This window comes from Perissodus microlepis, chromosome 23 (genome assembly GCF_051167445.1).
Source record: "Perissodus microlepis isolate ML-2025 ecotype Zambia chromosome 23, ASM5116744v1, whole genome shotgun sequence".
Classification (NCBI taxonomy): domain Eukaryota; kingdom Metazoa; phylum Chordata; class Actinopteri; order Cichliformes; family Cichlidae; genus Perissodus; species Perissodus microlepis.
The window spans coordinates 28995822-29016482 of NC_140482.1; the positions used below are offsets into that span (position 1 = coordinate 28995822).

Sequence of the window (20661 nt, forward strand, 5' to 3'; positions counted from 1 at the left end):
CCCGCCGGAGAGAGAGAGAGAGAGAGAGTGGAGCGAGCGAGTAGCTTGGCAGCCGACGCGGTCCTGACCCTGGTTTCCAGCCTATACTTTTGCTGTGTATTTGTGTGAGCGCGATCTGTGAGAGCCGCTCCTGGTGCATTAACTTAGTGCTTAGGCACCCTTAGGCTGAAGCGGAAGGGGTGAGCCGCCTTTTTCTTTGGAACAGTTTTCTCCTGTTTTCCGGGTTAGGGAGCGAGGGTTAGTATTTTCATTTGTTTGTTCTGTTTCTTTCTTAGGGTTTAGTTAGTTTTCTGGTGGGACTTAGTTGGTTTTGTTTATTATTTTGGCCTGGGTTCACCCTGGAGCTATGCTTCATTACCTTCAATAAAATCACCTTTTTTTTTTACTCACAACTGGTTTTGGATGTTTGGCTTGGGAACCAGGGCGGGTATTTGTCTCGCTCTCCTCCAACCTTATGTGCGTCTCTACACGCCTAGACTAGGGGCATAACACCACCCCTGATGTAGTACATAGGCAATACTGGTTTTAACAGAAACTCTGTTAAAAAGCAGAAGGCTGTCAGGTAAAATGTGACTGTTGCATTTTTTCATGTAGCCCAGGTGTGTGCAGGTGTCTGGTAAAACAACATGTCAGCAGTTTTCTTACTGGTGGATGAGGAGAAAAACCTGTTCTAGCTAAGCAAAGAAAATATGTTTAAAAAAAACCCAAACAAACAAACAAAAAGAACAGTGAGATATGAGACATCAAGGCTTTCACAACACAAATATACAGAATAATTTCACATTTTTGTGCATAAAAGTATTGCAGTGCAATTTTATTATAATTTCTAGCATTTCATAATAGCAATAATAACTGTATAACATTCCTTTATTATGTAACATAGCGCATTTTAGAAACAGGTTTACAAAGTGCTGTGCAGAAAAACACAGAAAACACAATGTAAGTACACAAAAAATACATGAGAAATATACTGATCAGAACAGTACAACATAACTAGACATAACAGCTAATGTAAAAACAATAATTAAACAAAGCATCTTTGTGATTTGGCTGAAAGGAATATGGTGTCTATTCATTAAAAGAGGAAAAAAAAGATAATTAAAGACTGAAGCAGTAGCAAAAGAGGTTAATGGAAATTTCAACATATAGGTGTACATCTTCAAAATGCATGATAAGCCTAAAGAAGGTGGAATACGCTTAATGAGAACATACAGTTAATTGTGGTTTATTGGTTAGTGGTAGTACATGAGGAGGGTGAATAACAGTGAAGGTAAAGACTCAGCTTGTTGTGCATGAGAAGTGAGGTTCCTGACACTAACAGTTTTGAAATGTTTATAATAACAATATAGATGAAGTTAAGATTTTTAAAGGATTCAAATCACATCCTCATTTACAGTCTCCATGATAGATTTGGTTTTGTAGTTTTAAGCACATCTCTGTAATTGTAACTGAAATGCATTAACAAAAAAATCCAAAAAGCGATGCCACTTCCCATAAACAGCACCCTGTTATCTCTCGTACAGATTCGATTTGAAAGTAGAGATAAAGTGCTTGATAAAAACAGTAAAACCAGTGAGCTCTGTTTATTATCCAGGAAAATGACAACATTGCTTCTGGAAAGAGATGCTTCTGTTAACTTTAAGTATTGAATGTAAAATGTTTGTTAAAAGGGAAAACAGCAAAAACAACAGAAAATAAATAAGGCACACACAAAAACAAAGAAACTAACGTTATCTGATTAAAGTGCTGCCATTTTTGAGAAATAATACTTTTTTGTGAGAGTTATATAAAAAGATTGATAGAATGTATTCATGCTAAATATGGAGCTACAGTTAGCTGAGCTCAACGTTAAAGACTAAAAATACGGAGAAACCACTTGATTTTGTTCAACAAACAAGCTGAATACTGTATGCTACTTATTTAACTTTAAATATGCATGAATTTAATTTCATGGTCAGTTCACAGATTGTAGCTGTTTCCCCATTTTTCCAATCTTTTTGCTAAGCTAAGCTAAGCTAATCATCTCCAGGTTGCAGCTTTATACTTCATTGTCAGATCTGGCTGGAGATACATGCAGGCATCAGTCCTTTTAATCTCACTCTTTACACAAAATACTCATAATAAAGTTAATCTGAAAAAAAAAAAATTAAGTCACAGCAGTAAAAGGGGTACACTTTCAATAATATATAGTTTCCCATTAATCTACTATAGATGTTTGTGAATACTATGGTTAAGAAGTATAAGGTGTTTGAGGGGCTGCTATGCATTTACAGTAACTAAAAATAAAAGGAAAAGGGAAAAAACCAAGACAAGACACAAGCCATGACATTTCCAGTGGTACCAACCCTGTATTTGCTATGTTTACTGTGTATAACCCTAAAAGCCCAACATGTGCACTAGCTGTTTTCTAGCAATAATGCACTTAAAAAACAAAGACTTGAGAGAAAATGGCCGACATTTAATGTCATATATGATGTAACTACCGTCCATCACTTAAACATTTACATCCATTAGGAAAAGAAACACTGGTTTCCTGATTGATGCTCTCTTTTAGTTCAATTGGAAGTGAGTCAAAGAGATGATCCTCCACAATCAGGCAGCTCCTGCGAAGGAGGGAACACTGACCGAGCTGAGCTGGGAGACGATCCAGACAGTTTCCCTTCAATTCCAGATGTGTGAGCTGAGAAAGTTGGCCAATTTTCTCTGGAACAGAGGAGATACAGTTGTGGCCAAAGCATAAAGTCCTTAGTTTGGTGCATTTGAACAGTTGCTTGGGAAGTGCCTCGACTTTGTTACCGGTAATGGCAAAGTATAGGAGGTTCTGGAGAAAGCCCACTTCTGGTGGGATTACCACTATAGAATTATGGCTAACATCGAGGTGCCGCAACTTGAGAAGTGTGAATAATGGTGAAGGCAGAGATTCCAGCTTGTTGTGTGAGAGATAGAGCGACTCCAGGTTTTTAACATGGCTGATTGACAGTGGAATAGTGATGATCTTATTGTGCCAAAGTTTGAGACACGTTAGTCTTTTCAGGTGCTGAAAGCTGATGACCTCTTCAATGGTGCGAATGTTGTTGGATTTGAGATCAAGTTCCTGAAGGTTGTTCAAACTGAAGATGGCGTGAGGGATTCGTTCCAGTTCACAGTTATGCAGTTCCAGTTCTGCAAGGTTCATCATTTTCTTCAAACTGTTCAGCACTAAGAGCTTTGTACCATCATTATGAATAACCAACTTTAACAGATGTGGTGACAGATCGGTTATGTTTGTAGGGATCTTTGTGAGGTTGCTTTTGAGGTGCAGAATCTTTAGGTGCCTGAGATCTCGCAGAGACTCAAGTCCAATCAGTTTGTTGTTTTCGGAGTTCAGGTTACCCACCAAATAGAGTTCCCTTAAATTTTTCAACATGTATACCCAGCTAGGAATCTCTGCAACATCTGTGAATTTGACATGAAGGCATCGGAGGTGATCACGAAGGAAAATGAAAGCTGTCTGCTCAACTTTGGCAGGACAGTGGTAGAAGTGCAGGTCCTGGAGGTTTATCATTTGTGAGATCTTCGCTGTTATTTTGGCTTCTGGGATTAATTCTAGTTTCAGAATTTCCAAGTCAGTGAGATCAAACACAGCATCCGGAACTCCAGATAGCATGAAAAGATGAAGTTCCAACTTATCTTGAGGATTGCGCGTTACATGCTGGCGTAACTTGTCAAAGGTCCATTCATGGTTCAGGCTGATTTCGCGAAGTTTATTCTCACTCACCTCAGAGAGAAAAACCCCAAAACGCTTTGAATACAGCTGGTCGTATTGATCAACCATGTGGAGGAGGAATGCAAAGTCATTTTTAACGTCAGGAATGTCACTGAAGCTGCTCTCCTCTCTGACCTTTTCAAAGGAATACTCTTTGAGTGGTCGCCGAAAAAGCCAGAACAGTGTGTATATGCAGATCACGCCATAAACGCATATGAGAGTAATATAACTAACAAGGAGCTTGTTTAACATAAATGCCATGTTATGTGTACAATGGAACTTGGTATATCCAGTCAAATGCTTTATTTCAGGCTCACACACATGGTCAAAATCTATATAAGCAACAAACGTCATTGTGTAGCACAGGATCAAAATAAATTTCACAGTTTTGATAACTGTCTGTATGGCATAGAGTCTATAAATCAAATCACTGTCTTCCACATGAGCACGGAATTTCCGAACTTTCTCAAACAGGGCCTTCGCTTGCTCGCCATCTTTCTTGTCCAGTATAGTCATGGAGGGAATTTCACTCACAAGCTTTTCAGCAGAAAAGGTAACCCCAGATTTAGTCAGCACCGGAGCGGACTGGTTCGGACTCCCCTCCTCGCTACTTGTGGACAGATGTTTCAGGAGAGAGGAGGCCCCGGCCAGCCTCTGCTTGTTCTCTGACGAATCCTCGCACGCAGTCTCAGACAGAGCTTTGGTAGTCCAAGGTGATTCAAAACACTTTCCCAGTATGGAAACAAAATGTTCTACTTTTGAGCTTGTTTTGGGGTATTTGAACCAGAAGTTGCTACTGACCATCAACACAATAGTGTGAATTAGGGCAAGGTATGGGAAATATTTTGAATACCAAGGTAGGGCGACATGGTAGCACATCTGGTTGACAAAAACATACTGCTGAAAATCCAGCTTGGTCCTGACGCCTGTAGGATAGGGCTGTCCGATGGTAGCTGGCTGTGTGAAGTGAATGGTAGGCGTGACGCTATCGGGAGGCCTTTTAGCCATGAGAGGAGCAGCTTGCTCCCCAATGGCACTCTCTTTGTTCCAAAAGCCATTGGTTGGCTCTGGTGCTTCAGGTTCCAAGAAAACCCCGGACCCCTCTGGAGTTTGCTCCAGAATGGGAAGACAAACCACTTGGTCCTTCGTTAACTGCATCGTTCCAGAAAATATGGCCAACATCAACATGACAATACCAAGATAATCCATGAAGACATCCCACCATGGCTTCAGTATTCTGTAAGTTGGCTGGATGTCATTCAGGGAGGCTACTTCTGTGAGCGTGAACATTCCTGCAACAGAAAACAACTTTAGTAAGAAAATGTGCATAGGATTATATCACAGTTGATGTTTTTGTACTGAATTGTTTTCACATAATGTCTCGGTCCATAATAAACCCACACATGAAGGAGTCTTAGATCTACCTTGTAAGCTGTTTACAGATATCCTCATCCCAATGGTACTCTGTAAAAGCGTTCCCTGACTTAAAAAATTAAAGAAATTGGGGAGGTGACATGTTGTAGATGTCACGCTGTAATTGCAATTTAACTGCTCCAAGTGCAACCTTCTAACCATTCATCCTGCCTTTTGTTCACTTACATTAAATTGACTCCACTGCAATCACATTTATTCTCGTAAAGCTGGATCCATTAGGGGTTTAGTGAAAAAATGCACAGCTAGTATCCCTGTCTCAAATTTCAGCTACAGCTACATTTCTCGGGAACATTTAGAGCAGACTCAGAGAAGACAGCCTCTTGGGATTGTAGCTTTAGAGAGGAACCAGCACTTGAACTGACACATGATATGAGATGTCAGTGTGCAAAACAAACGGTGCTGTCTGCAGAGCAGCTGTAAATCCTAAGCATCCATTGCGTCTCTTTTCTGTGCCTGGTTTTCTCTGCACTTTACTCCGTGACACTGTCATAGTGGCTCTAGAGAGGCTCAACATGCTGAATACTGTTTGAGCACTGAAAACACGTGATACACAAACAGCTGCTTCGGTGTTGCTATTTAAAGAAAAAACTAAATATAATCGTTTACCCCTGCGAATAAATCTGTTGTGGTTAAAGCATGAAGGTCACTGTTTTCCATGGGGCTGCAGAGCAGGCTGAGACCGGCTCCAGCAGCAAGACGCATCCATGAACTCAAAACAAGGGGTGGGGGGATGTACGTGACGCCTTTAAATCTTCGGCTGCAGAAAATCACCTTCACATTAAAACAGTACACTCCGTGCAGGTTTAATTCTCTGTCCAGCTCCACTAAATTTCATAACGCCATACAGCCTGCTAACATTATTGAGCCAACGCACTACGGCTACATTTAAAGACCTTAGATGATTTACACTCAAAACAGCCACATACTCACCTTCAGGGAGTCTGATCCGGTTTTGCGGATGCCAGCAGTACCGAACAACGCCTCTTCTCACTTGCCATGTTTCCCCGATGAGATGAATCCGTCCATTCTTCGCACTAGTTCAACCGTGGGCCTGCCGGCAGAGCTGTAAGCAGCTTATCTGACTACCCCTACTCGGCTTCAGATGGTCCGGTCCTCTGCCTCTGACTGGGCGAAACAGCCCGGCACGGCAGCAGCAGCTGCTGGAGGTGAACACCGTTTGTTTGATATGCTCGTTCACCGGGGCCGGACCACCTCAGGACTTTGCACCAGGTCCGCGAAACTGTGCATTTTTTATGCGCAGGTGAAATCTTCCCTAATATTGCGCATGTTTTCTGTTCCACATCAGGATCTGATACGACGGCACAGAGCGTTTTGAAGCCCTTGTTTCAATTGACAGCAAAGTGCAGGATGACCCACTGAAGTTAGGGACCGTGGCAAAAGTGCAAACGCCACATTTAAAACTGGTTTACCAGAAAAGTGCAAGAAAACACTCAATTTTCTGATTGTCAGTCTTCACTTTCAAACGGGAACATGCGAGCCCTTTTAATTAATAAAAAAAATCTTTACTGACAGCTGCAACAAAGCCCCCTTTGTTTACAAAGGCACATTGCATTCACCAAAAGGAAAAAACATGTGACCACATCTTGTAATTACAGCTTACAATTTATGGGTAAAAGATTTCATGAGCTTGTAATTACTAAATACCATGTGATAACTGTGAGATAAGATTTCTTTCATTTTCCTTTTTTGTAGATGCAAAGCATTTTCATAATTGCTGAATCAAATAACATTACTTTAAAAAATAAAAAATCTTACTGAGCTTGGATGTTTTTCCGAGATAACCATCGAAATTACTTTGTAGGCACTTCATACCAACTACACATTTTTTTTTTATCCGAGGCCCTGTGCACTTTCAATAATAATCTTCTTTACAGTTATTAATCCTCAACAGCCAGCAGGTGATGCTTCATCCAACAACACAGTTGAATACAGGACATTGTCCTTTGTGCTGTTTCCTCTTTTAGACGCTTTAGATTTTGCATCACTGGTCAGTAAACCAATAGAAACAAAATTGTATTGCATTTTATTTGCAATATTCTGACATTTAGAAATTCCAAATGACATTTTTTTTAAAAACTCAAATTTTATTGGTCAATGACATAAAAATACTGTTCATGAAAATGCATATTTCTTACGCTGCATATTTTTTTGCTCACACTTAGAGACAAAGACAAAGACCAGTGTGACATCATCCTTCAGGCTTTTAATGCACTTTAAAATGACAGCTTCCTACAATAGAGAACTGTTTAATTCTAGTTTCATTCTAAGTTTCTAGATTCTATGTATAGTTCATAAGTACTTTCCTATTTTCCTGTGATCCATGTGAAGTAACAGTCTCTTAGATCTAAATATATACAGTACAGCCTAAGGCTACTGGCCTACACATAAATGTGTGGTCATGAATGTGAAGATTTACATTCAGTCATGACGCAGTGACTGGAAATAGGCTTTGCAGAAAGGCTTTAACAATATGGGAAATAAGCTTCTTCCCTCTCCACAGATAAAAGAGAAAAATCAATATCACTTTATGTATATAAAGCTAGAGGCAGCAGAGAGTTATTTTATCAGAGACTTCAGGGAGAAAGAGCTGACCTGGCTGTATCAGTGACTACTGATTAATAGACAGATGTGAGACTAAAATAAAACATTTCTTAAAACTTTTAGAAAGAAAAGGAACACTTTCTCATAACGCGGAACTCTCTCTTTAAGATTGAGTAGTGGCCGTATAAAGTGTCCCTGCAGCAGCCACACTCAATGTGACAGTAGATGAATATGTCATTTTCCTTCAGTTAATAAAACAAAAGAACAAAAAGATATTTCTAGCATGTTTATAATGCTTAAATATAACAATGACTTCATATTAAACAAATGCTCTGAATTGATAGACAGAACAAACAGCAGGCACTACGGCTACAGTAAGGCATCTCACTCAGCCTTCATTTGATCCCTGACATCTGAAGGCAGAGTTTCAAACAGTGTCTCCTCAACTATAAGGCCACTGCGCTTCAAAGCGCGACAGAAAGCAAGCTCCTGTGGCAGGAACTCAAAGTGGTTGCCTTTGAGCCCCAGGTAGGTCAGAAGAGCTAGATAGGATATTTTTGGCGAGAGTTTGGACAGCGAGTTCTTGCCAAGCTTTAGCGTTTTCAGCTTTTTGCAAAAGAACAGTTCATCTGGTAGATTTTCAATTTTGTTACAAGAGACAGAAAGGTACTGCAGGCTCTGAAGAACTCCGATTTCTGGAGGAATGAAACGGATGTCATTGTTGGATAGGTCCAGGTAGCGCAGCTTGTTGCACAAGAACAGGTGTGAGGGCAATATCTCAATCTTGTTGTGGCTGAAGTAGAGGTGCTCTAAGCTGCCGAGTTTTTTGATATGCTCTGGGATGTACATGATGCTGTTGTACCAGAGTTTGAGGCAAGTGAGCTTCCGCAGATGCTGGAAGCTGACAATTTCCTCTATCGAACGAAGGTTATTCTCTTTCAGGTCAAGCTTTTGCAGACTTGTTAGGCTAAAGACTGCATGCGGAATGCGCTCCAGATCACAGCGCACTAGCTCCAGCTCTATTAGATTGGTCATCTTTTTCAGGTTGTTGAGCATTACTAGCTTAGTGCCATCGTTGTGTAAATAGAGTTGCTGCAGATGGCTGGAAACATCCACAATCGACTGGGGTATCTTGGTTAAGCTGCTCTTAAGGGAGAGTATTTTGAGACACTTCATTTCCCGCAGAGACTCAAGAACTATATTCTTGGAGGCATCAGAGCTGAGGGACCCAGTAAGATAGAGCTCCTCTAAATTTCGCAGGCCATACATCCAGTTTGGAAGTTCTCTGTTATCATCGAACTTCACACGAAGCACTTTCAGGTTCTCTTTGAGGAAGGACGTAGCAGTTGTGTGCAACTTTAAAGAGCACTGGTAAAGAGACAACTCCTGAAGATCTTGCAGCTGTGAGATTGAGGCAGGGATGGTGACATTGTTGATTAGTTCCAGCTTGAGTGACTGCAGCTCTGTCAGTTCAAAGACAGTGTCGGGTAAACCAGAGAACATGAACAGCTGTAGTTCAAGTTTGTTGTTGGAGTTGGTCTGGAGTCTCTGACGCAGTTTCTCTGCAGTCCACTCATGGTTGAGACTGAGCTGTTTCAGTTTGTTCTCACTGACTTCGGAGAGAAAAACTGCAAATCGTTTGGAATACAGTGGGTCATACTGATCAATCATGTGAAGCATGAAAGCAAAGTCATTCTTGACATCTGGGATGTCACTGATGCCCGTTTCCTGTCGCACATACTCGAATGAGTATTCTTTCAGTGAGCGGTAAAACAGCCAGTAGGAGGTGTAGAGGCTTGTTAATCCATAGACAGACACCAAGAACAGGTAACAGCAAGACAATTTAGAAAAAAGATGAGCCATGGTGTGATTACATTCAAAGACTTTGTAGCCTGTCATGTTCTGGATCTCCTCGATACCGTTGCAACGTACTGTGTTATTTACGTTATTTACTAGAGCGCTGTTATAAGCAATGATCACAAGGAATTTAAACACCTTGAATACAGTCTGGCAAACATACATGAGGTAAAGGATATCTCCTTCCTCAACATGCAAACGGAACTTCTTCACCTTTTCGAACAGAGCTTTAGCTTGTTCACCCTCCTTTTTATCAAGAACACTTGCTGATGGCTGGTCAACAACAATCTTTTCGGCAATAGAACGGAGGGACTGCGTCTTCTCGAGGCTGCCTTCCCCCGGAGACATAGGAATGTTAGACCTAGAAGCGCTGCCCTTTTTATGATCCTGTTCTTCTGGATTTTCTCCAGACACTTCCGACAAAGCTCGTGTGGTCCAGGGAGAGTCGAAGCACTTGCCAAGCATAGAGATAAAATGCTCTATTTTAGAGCTTGAGCCAGGGAATTTGAACCAGAAGTTGCTACACACCATGAAAACTAAAGTGTGCATGAGCACCAAATAGGGAAAGTATTTGGCATACCAATGCAAGGCATTCTCATAGCACATTTGGTTGATGAAACTGTACTGTTGAAGATCTAGATTGGTCTTCAGGCCTGTTGGTACAGTTGAGGTGTTGGACTGCAGATGTAATGGTGACTTCAACCCTACTTCACTGCTGTTGTCTGAAGGCAATGATATTCTCTGAGGAAGGCATATAATTTTATCGTGCATTACCTAAAATGAAATAAAAAAAAAAATATATATATATATATTAGAAAGAAGAAATGCATAATAAGGCTCAGTCAGACACAGAAATTAGTGTTTTTCAGATTTCATGCAATGAAGGGTCCACAGTTAAGATTTTGTTAACTTAAAGGTGAGCCTTTGAAGGAACTACCAATGAAAGCAAAGGACACTGCTGATTGACGTGTGATAAATACCATTAGAACACTAGAATGTCCCCTAGCAATCAGCTGTCAGGTACAATCAATGAGCAACAAGCCTTTGTGGCTTAAAGTGCTAAATTGTTTCTCAGTTACGTTTCAAGGGTAATTTGCTTTCCCGAAAATAATTCACAAGAACATTTATAATCGGCACATTTTAACATTTATATCCTTGCAGGTTTCAGCAAACCAGCCATAGGGCCGAAACTGGTAACCCCGGAAACGGAGGATTAATCATAGCATGGCTACAGTTGTCAAACTGCCTATTGGGTCTGTTGTAACCTAAACTATGATCTTTTATAACCTATGCAAACCTAAACTCGGTAGTTTTAATGGCTGAGCAAGAAAACATTTCTCAAAAGTTAAAATATTTTGTGCAAGAAATAAAATAGTGGTGCCAACCCTCGACTCAAGGACATATGATCCCAAGACAGCATCATATGTTTGTCCTGATGCAAGTATTACAGTATTTTTTTTTTTGCAGGGAATATGTGTTGAATTAGAACATGCACTGCCTCAACCCAGGAGACATTACGCAATTAAGTAGTTTAGAGCATAATGGTCACTGTGATAGCTTTCCAGATCTGATAAGCCTTCAGTATCATAGATCTTTTCCTCAAACTGAATGTCCCATATCACGTGAAATAACAAAATGCTACCCTGCATCTTCCATGTTTTGCTGGCTGTTACTGGTCTGAATGTTCGCATGGATAAACACTGCTTCTCCAGAAAAAGAGAAGCAAAGTCTTTATGGCATTTCCCATCTTTGATTAGACAGGAATCCATGTCTGATCAAAACACCACACTCACTCCATTAGCTTGAATAACATAAGGAAGTCAAAACGAGTCAGTATTGACTGCTAAAGGTTGAACTATTTGTTAAAAATCAGTTAAAAATCAGACACATTTGCACTGTAAGGAGAGCCCTCTTCTGACTGCACCTGTGACACAGATACAAAAAATCCAGTACATCCCAGATACACTGCTGTTTTGATTTCTGTTTTTCTACCATTTAGTCATTCCCAAAGTTCTTAGTCAGTCGACATATGTGTTATCCTTGTTACTTTGTGCATTTTCACTAAGAGAGAGCCGTGCACGGATTTCAGTAAGCCACAAAAAGTTACCACATTATTACAGTGCATATAAAGCATTCTCTCATTAACTTTACTTGGGTGCTCTACGTAACCTGATTGCATGTAAACACACTGAGCGCTATCCACCAAATGGCATCAGTAAAAAACAAATGCCTTAGGTGTTTACTTGTAATGTAAATAATGAAAAACAGCTGCTTGACTCTGAGATGCTAATGACAGGAAATGGGGCTCAGAGGAGGAGATGTTATGTGGACTCTGTTTACCTGTTTGAAACTCAGATTCTCGACCCATTTTAGTGAGAAGTGAGGACACAAAATGACAGCAATGCAGTTGCGCTGCAGATATCACAGACAGCAATGCAAAGTCAAGTCAGTGAAAGTCTCTGAAGACTGACTGATTGATCTGCAGAATTTTAAAAACTCAAACTATACAGTAAGTGACGAGATTTCTGTGTCAGGCAGCGTAATACGTTTATATAACTGACTTATAAACTAAACTTGGCTACAAAAAGAATTGTTCACTCAATTTACAACCAATCAGATCACGTCCAAACACTGTAATGGTGAGAATGGGAAACAATGGCAGCTTCTAGCCTGATAAATTTCCTGTTAACATTTTTCTTAAACTGTTTTGGTATCATTTCCAGGATTTACACTAAAGAGTTGTACAACATTCAAAAAAAGTCCCTATTTCACACAGAGAGTGAAGTCAAGTAGTGCCTCACAGGAGTTAGGAGTCTTCTGTTTACTATAAGTGGCTGGGCGGTTAAAGTTTCCACTGGTACACTCCTGATGGGCTGAATGCCTCCCTTGCTTTACACAGGCTGGGTTGTAAAAGCACATAATTAGTGCTTTTTTGAGCTGGTTCCAAAGCAGAAAGCAAAGCAGTAATGTTGCCATCTGGGAGAGTATAGACTTTCTCTGAGTCTAATTATTGTTAAATTTAATGAGAAAACTGTAGAAAAACTTCTCTTATTACATAAACAGAATGTTTGAATCCAAACTTGTGGGTTACTGTGTATTAGCTACACTTCCATTAGTCTCTTTCTTTAAGTAAATACATCACCGTGAGTCAGTCTTACTGACCTGAAGAGTACATCCAAAGACGCCAATCATGAGCATCATTACAGACAGATAGTCAGTGAACACATCCCACCACGGCTTCAGGACTCTGAACGCTGTCTGCTGTTCAGAAAACTGCCGGAATTCCATCACAGGAATCATGGTGCCTGTTACAAAACAATGGAAAAGAACACCACATAACTCTTAGAGAGCACAATTGGGAAATGTATTAGCCTCAGAGAACACAATGACATTATTAAATTCACAGGGCATTCCTTTTTAAAGCCACTCACCACCAGTGACTTTTATGATGCATCTTACATCCCTTTTGTTGTTGTTGTTTGAACTCTGTCACATCTTTAATGTTTGGCTAACCATTTTAATTTGGCTTTTGAGTATTCTACTTTTTGCTTATCAGTCAAAGCAGTTACTTTCCTTTCAAAGCTGCCAAAAATGTTCACTTCTTAGGTTCCATTCAAGCCCCCAAACATTTTTACCAAATATCAAGCCATTTTTCCATTGTTTTCTTTTTAACCTTGAAATATCAAAGCTTTCAACAATATTCCAGGACCAAGCCCACAGGCCTGGGCATTCACGTCATCATAAAGTAGGGTGGAGAAACTGTTAAAGGACACAATATGTGGACTGCAGCCCAACGTTGTGGGGTAACCAAGGCACTCTACAAACTTGGTCCACATCAAGGGACTGAAACATTAAATGTCAAGGATTTGTAGTCACATAACTGGGTGTGGAGGCTTCCTTCAAAGTCATTATACTTTGACTAACATTTCAATTAACAATGTTAACACTTCACATTAGCTAAATACAAAAATACTGAAGTAAAATTACCAATTTAATCAATCTGCATTCACTAAAAGGAGATTAACCACTAAATAAAAGTATCTGGATATAGATGAGTTTCTTTTGTGCTTCCAGTGTTAACTATTGGCCATACTGGTATGGTATTGGTCCAGAATTTCACAATCAAAACTCTGTATTTTCCTACTTCCCACAATCCAGATAGACTAGTTTTGAACCCTGAACTTTCTCTCTTTGCCCAAACCTCATCTCAAGTGGAACTCTGACATTGTACAAATGACCATCTCAAATGTAATTTATTAAGAGCCATTCTATACATTGGACTATAAAAATTACTCATTCTGACAATTGCTTAGACATGAATTTCACAGTCCAAAAGCCCACTGGTTTTGCAGAGTCGGTTCATACCTGGCAACACAATGACTAACAAAACTGATCATAACCAATCACAGCACTTAGCTTGTATACACAACAGCAAGTTGTTGGAGCTATTAATCTCTTTACAGGCTATTTAAAGATTAATTTTGTTAAAACCAGTAGCATGAAAAAGAGCAGAGTCCCTCACACTGTCATTATGTGGTCTCCTTCTTTAAAGTACTGCAGCTGCAGGATCCTGTTTCCAGTGTCTGTCTGGCAGTAGCTTGGCTATACTGTCATTTAAACTGAAGAGGCGTGTGACAAACACTCTCCACACTGATTTCTGTAGTAAAACATTCCAGTGTGAACTATATAGTACATAGCATGTCTCTACAACCGGAAAATGACTGAACGATCTAAATAGTCGTCAGATTATAAAGTGCAACATTTGATCATATGCAGCTCCACAGTGGTAAATAGCTACGGTCAATAAAACCTTGTCTTGCATTATTAATAAGTTTAGCCGTAAGGTATTCTTGAACATGTTGCTAAAAGACTGAAGCTTTTAGAGACGTCATGTTCTTCATAGTTCAATTAAGTTTTTTTCACCTGGAGTGTCTTTATCGATTCTTCCATTTCACAATCATAACAACAGGAAGGAGTGAGAGAAGCTCTTCAGGAGATGTTTATACGAAACCATGGCAGACTTTAAAGGGTCGGTTAGGTCACACAGCAAAAATTATTTTTTCTCACTTAGCTCCAAAGAACAATGCAAATAAGTGTAAGTTTCAGCGTTTTGAGATATCCATCTCAATGGAATTTTGTTTATTGCATTTTTTTTTTTTTATTTGTCTTTAAAGAATTCTAGCAGCTACATTTTTAACTCTGGTTTGGCCACATTTCTACTCATAAAGAAGTTTATGATGTTGACAATTTAATAGATGCTAAATTTAAGCTTCTAGAGTCAGCGTAATATGAAACTGTCATTTATACTATGTCGCTATTTGTGGAGGAGTTTTAGAATTCCTGTTTCAGATCCATGGCGTTCTGGCTGGACTGCAAACTGGTAGCAGACTGATTCCATCTTATTGCTGTTTTATTGCCATCTTGCCACAATAAAGTCACTTTGAAGACTGCAACTTATTAAATTTCTGTTTACGTGTAAGGACTCTGGTTCCGGGATACTGAACAAGCTGAAGTCATCCTACTAACAAATGTATAATCCAGCAAACAGAGTGTTAGAATAGTCTAATGTGCTTGATACGAATGCACGGACAAGTTTCTCAGAGTCAGTTTGAGATAAGAAATTTCTGACTTTTGATCTATATTTGATAGAAAGCAGTTCTAGTGACTGTCAAAACTAAGACCATTCACCAAAACAGATTCCTGACTTGCTCGCTGTATTTCAGAGCAAGGGATGATAAATTTGAACACATTTTCTGTCTGACTTTTTTGGACCACCAGCAAATATTACCGTCTGGTCTGTGTTCAGTTCTAAAAAGTTTCGAGAAGTCCAACAATTAATGTCATCAGTTCAGCTCATTAATTTGTGAAGAGAGGTTAGATCATCAAAGTAAACCATGTACAACTGTGTATCATCTGTGTAAGTATGATAGAATATATTAGGATTCTTTATGAAAGCACCAACTGGGAGTATGTAAAAGTTAAAGAGTTATCGACCAAGAACAGACCGCTGATGGACCTGCATGTGTGTATGCAAAAACACAATGACATCATTCCCCGCAAACAGCAAACTGAATGTGTGTAAAACCAGCAGCACATCCCTAATTTTATAATATGAATTTCAGGAATGAATTTCACTGCTGTCCTAAAAGAAAAAGTTTGGCCTAAACAAATGTATTTACGAGGCTAAGTAAATTCAACTCAGCTGATAACAAGTAATTTGATGATCATTTGAAAACATGTAATTTGATGTAACTAATTTCTTAATAAATTATTTTACATAAGCACTGAATTTTATGGTGTTTTGGGAGGTTTTTCCTAGACCCTGGGGGCCTCCATAGTTTAATGGGGTGGGGGGAGGATTGAAAGGGCTTCTGTGAAGCCTACACTGTGTTAGGTAAAGGAAAAATACTGTCTTGGTACTGGATGAGTCAGCCATTGAATTGAACTGACCAGGCCATATCCTTGTCCCTTCCTGACAGGAAACTTGTCTGAATCCCAGATATCCAAAAACAGACATGTTTGGAACACACCCAGCCTCAGGCATACAAAAAGTCCTGTCTCATTAAGGACATGGAGGGAAAAAACCCGCCCGCACTGCGGGACTGGATTTCTCTTTTCTAAGGAGCTACTTTCAAGTCTTTAGACTTTACTGTAAAACGGAAGCGCCGGGAAAAGTGCTCACACAGTAGGAAGAACTGTGATTCATCTTGCAGTCGCACAAATCATCCATAACTCATTCTGTTGGGAGCTACAGTTCGACCTTAAAACGTTTTTAGTGGAGATTCAGTGGTGCTCTCTTACAGCGGCGGTGTCCACTTTCCTGTACGCAGATTGCTCTGTAGCATATTCAGACCCTATTTATATAACCAGGACGTAAAGTAACGGTAATCGGGATAACTTGTAGTTTGAGAGGCGCTCCGCCGAATATAACTGCGTTATTGTAGCTCCGCTGCGCGTTTGGACAGTGAAAATCCTTCTATCGCGTCGGTTCAACATCACTGACAGTGTTAAAGGTAAATATTTACCTTCTCTGAGATGGGAGCTGGACTCGAAGATCTGAGTTGTCGGGTTTCAAGCGATGAAGTCTCCGATCATGATGTGCGTGGCCGCCTTTTCTCCTCTGCCTCTGACCGCCAACCTTCCTAGATCCTCTGCCAGAGCATGCAGGCATGTATACTGTGAGCCACAGGGGCGTGGACATCTCAGGAAACCCCAGCAGACGTTTGTAATGCATGGAAACTGCAGCTGGCTGCTAATATTGATGACAATAGTACTAACATTAAGGCTTATTAAAAATGTGTGCATTTATTTGACTTTCAATACAGCTGAAAAGTAAAATTCCTTTATTAAAACTCATCAGTATACTCTCAGAGTATCGGTCTCAAACAGTCAAGTTTTTTTTTTCTTTACTCAACTGATTTGATCAGTCTTTTGTTGGATGTTTGTTACATTGCAGATCACAATTAAACAAAGTGTGTTTACAGCAACAACATTAAACTGTTCAAGCAAGAGCAAATATGCCAAATTTAATTCATCAAAAATGAGATATGTTTTAACATGGGCCTTTCTAATGAATGCAAGTAACATAATATAAGGACTGGCAGTAAAGTTTTTTAACTCCATAAAGTATTAAATGAAAGGTGCTCAGTATGCAAAAAAAAAAATCCTTAAAAATGCAAAAACTTTACTTTATTTCCATCTGAAATGTAAGTATAGCAACAAAACTGAGGCAACAGTACAAATACATCAAATCCATTGTAGCCCCCCCCCACACACACACACACAACTGATGAGAAAATGTTGAACGTTTAAAATAACCTTGTTGCACTAAAATCAAGCTGACCAGCAGCAGCAGTTTCATCATTTGCCTTGAGATTCACTTTAAAAGTGCAGTCTCATATTGATTCTTTTATTTATTTTTTTTGTTTGGGAGGTTCTTTGTAGGACATCAGATCAGGAACCAAATTGCTATTCATGCCGTAGGCTAAAAGGGACGGTAGACTTAAAGTGAGAGGAGTTAAAACAGCTCTTTTCAGGCACAGGGTGAACTGAGGAACTCTGAGTCATGCAGCCGTGTAACAGCCCGCGGTTGCTTTACTCTGTTGCCCTTGAATAATTTAACAGTATTTTTATGCTAACTAATATGTGCAGGCCCATGCTCCTGACTGGTGCTTGCATATGCCCATCATCCTGCCTTCCTCACCTGTCTGCTCCTTATGAATTATACCTGCTGCCAGTTTCATTGGTCTGGTGCCTGGTAATGTGCTGTTAATCAGGGCAGCTGTGATTTAAAATAAAAAGTCTGACCCATGCCTCTTTGTTGTTTACCGTTTTATTTCACTGCACTGCACCGCCTCCACCACCTCCCTACAAACACCCCAAATAAAGTACTTAACTCTAACCCTTTTCATTCTGTTATTTAAAGTCACTCCTCCTCCCCTCCTCCCAGTGAGCTGAGGTCATAACAAGTGGACTCCAAGAACAAAAACATGTAATTGAGGAAATGAGCACAACGGATCCACATTATGTAAAAGCAGTGTAAAAATGAACCAGTTTGCCTTTGAAAGGCAATTAAGTAAAACACAGATTAGTGAAAGTATTTAAAAGTTCTGTAACTTCCACCACTGAATTCCACTTTAGGAATTAGAGACTCTTTGTGCTATACTTCTGTTATCTTGCAGGAAAGCTTTTAAGTTGTTTTGAACACTGTTAGCTTTTGTGGCTGTTGCAGACATCAACTAACAAGTATTACAAATACTGCCTCTGTTTCCTGCTGCACAGACTGATAGTGCAGTTCGAGTGAGCTGTTACTATAATGTAAAATATTAGAGTGCCATTAAGACATCGCCTCGTACTTCCCACTGCCATCAATTTTAGTCCAGCAGCACTTCCACTGCATCTTGTAGAGAACTTAAAGAGCAGATGCTACCCGATACCATCTTCTTGAAGGCTAATCTATTCACTTAGTGAATCACTTTGCAGCTTCTAAACCAGTGTACACCAGTAATATTTTAATTGTTTTGTATTTTCAAGCACATACTCTTCTCAGTTTAGGTCCAGTTAATGCAGTGTAAAACAACTGGCATGATCTATGAGATAGATCATTTATCACGAGGGAATACATAGCTTAGAATAGTTTTAATTTTCATTACTTGAGGTGTTTTGTGCAGTTTATATCAGTGAGAGTACTGTTTGCATATCCACATAACCAGTATGACACTTTTTCATCATCCACTGTGAAATGTTGGTTTCTCTAAAGTGCTTGGCCTTCTTCCAATCCTTGTGTATTGACACTAATGCTTGAGGACCTCTATAGATCTTTTTCGACAGGAGCTTTTATGGTTGGAACTTTCTGTTCTTTATTTTATAAAATTACATCTGTGATGGAGTTTCTTTTCTCTCTTTCTCTGGGAACAAAGCTTGATATAGTGATGTTGTGATGGTGTCCTAACATTTGATTTGTTTTTCAGCTCTATGCACTGTCCCCTTAGAAACATTCAGTGTAGCCATGATTTAAAGTCGAGAAAGCCCCTCTTTGGTTAGAATAACATTACGACTTTTATCACTTTGACTTATTTCTGGTGCCACCTTTCCCACTCTCGCACTGCTACTTAGCAAAAATTGCTATGTTGGAAACTTGAAGCACAGCCATATTTGGGTGAACAAAGGCTGCAAGTTTATTTACCTGATGATTTGATCTAATCCACGTCCACATTTCATCTGAAAGCTGTTTCCATGGAAGCATACAGCTCAGACAACCTTACCCTTGTACAAAGGAGTTTGGTTGCTAAATAAAAAATATCGCAAATTTGGAATTTATTTAAATCTGGGGGAAAAAAAAGTTACTACATTTTTAATGAGGTCATTTATCACAGCGGTCTCCAACCTTTTTTGCACCACGGACCGGTTTATGCCCGACAATATTTTCATGGACCGGCCTTTAAGGTGTCGCGGATAAATACAACAAAATAAAACTAGTACCGGTACCGAAAAAAAGAAAATTTATTCATAACACACGTGAAAAGACCCAGGAAAACCGAGTAAACGATAAAAACGATAACAAAATAACGCTGAAAACCGATAAAAACCCTGAAAACTATACATTTCACACCTGAGCCTCAACTGCCCGGTACCAAACGACTCACGGACCGGTACCGGTCCGAGGCCCGGGGGTTGGGGACCGCTGATTTAGCATATTTAGTTCTACACAAACTTTTTGTATTTTGAAATTTGAATTGGCAGAATTTATTCAAAATGCAATGAAGGAATAAAAAAATGGAAATATATTTGCACATCTTTCTTTTCATAATCTGGTTATGTATTCCTGATTAAATGTAATCCATTTTAAGACAACTCAGTCTATGGGTTTATTATGAAAGAAATAGTTGGAAATAAATCCATGAAAATCAGTGGGGTTGAGATTTAAGAGTGATGTAACACAAAGTTTACTGTAAATGTAAAAATCTTTTAAAGCAATAAAAATCTGATCCGAAGGCAACGTGCTGTTGAAAGTGCTTTCTTGGCAGGTTTCTCAGAAAGGCGGTCAGATATTTAATGTCTTCAAATATCCCTACAGACATATGATTGCAAATTCAATAGGGATAAGCCAGAGAAAAGCTCTGGCAAGGCATCCCATATTCCTCTGTAGTTTCCTACCTTGATTTAATATAAAATATAGAAAATAATGTTGTTTTCCCAAATAATAACAGCAGTAAATAAACACTCATTTACTAAAATTTACAGAATTAAAGTATTACAGCCCTCATTTCTTTATATTTTCCTAGGAAAATGTAAAATAGGTGCACAGGTTTAGTTGAACATCTGCAAACATACAAAGAAATACAGAATGTAAGGCAAAAACTGCATTTGTACAAATTTAATGAGCTTAAAAGTCTATATATGGTATGACCACGTTTATTCTTCATCATAGCCTGAACTCTCTTAGACAAGCTTTCCGGTAATTTCGTCAGGAATAGTTCTCCAGGCTTCTTGCAGGACATTCAGAGCTCTTGTTTAGATGTTAGCTACATTTTGTTCCACTTTCTGTCCAGATCATAGACTGC

At 39.4% G+C, this 20661-nt stretch overlaps 2 protein-coding genes across 3 annotated transcripts; both read right to left on the reverse strand.

The window, feature by feature from the left end:
• Window positions 1-776: 776 nt before the first annotated feature.
• On the reverse strand, window positions 777-7094 carry lrrc8db (leucine rich repeat containing 8 VRAC subunit Db). 2 transcript variants are annotated; one of them, XM_084921669.1, is made up of 2 exons: window positions 6110-7094; window positions 777-5037 (listed from the first exon to the last, which is right to left on the reverse strand). In XM_084921669.1, the coding sequence occupies exon 2, from the start codon at window positions 5033-5035 to the stop codon at window positions 2480-2482; it is 2556 nt and encodes an 851-aa protein (XP_084777795.1). In that variant the 5' UTR covers window positions 5036-5037; window positions 6110-7094; the 3' UTR covers window positions 777-2479. The 2 variants fall into 2 exon arrangements, with proteins under 2 accessions (XP_084777795.1, XP_084777796.1); XM_084921670.1 differs by lacking the exon at window positions 6110-7094 and adding an exon at window positions 5786-6096.
• Window positions 7095-7383: 289 nt separating this feature from the next.
• lrrc8c (leucine rich repeat containing 8 VRAC subunit C) lies at window positions 7384-16806 on the reverse strand. The gene is made up of 3 exons (XM_084921671.1): window positions 16624-16806; window positions 12761-12903; window positions 7384-10372 (listed from the first exon to the last, which is right to left on the reverse strand). Exons 2-3 carry the CDS (start codon window positions 12896-12898, stop codon window positions 8126-8128), a joined length of 2385 nt encoding a protein of 794 aa, XP_084777797.1. The 5' UTR covers window positions 12899-12903; window positions 16624-16806; the 3' UTR covers window positions 7384-8125.
• Window positions 16807-20661: the final 3855 nt, after the last annotated feature.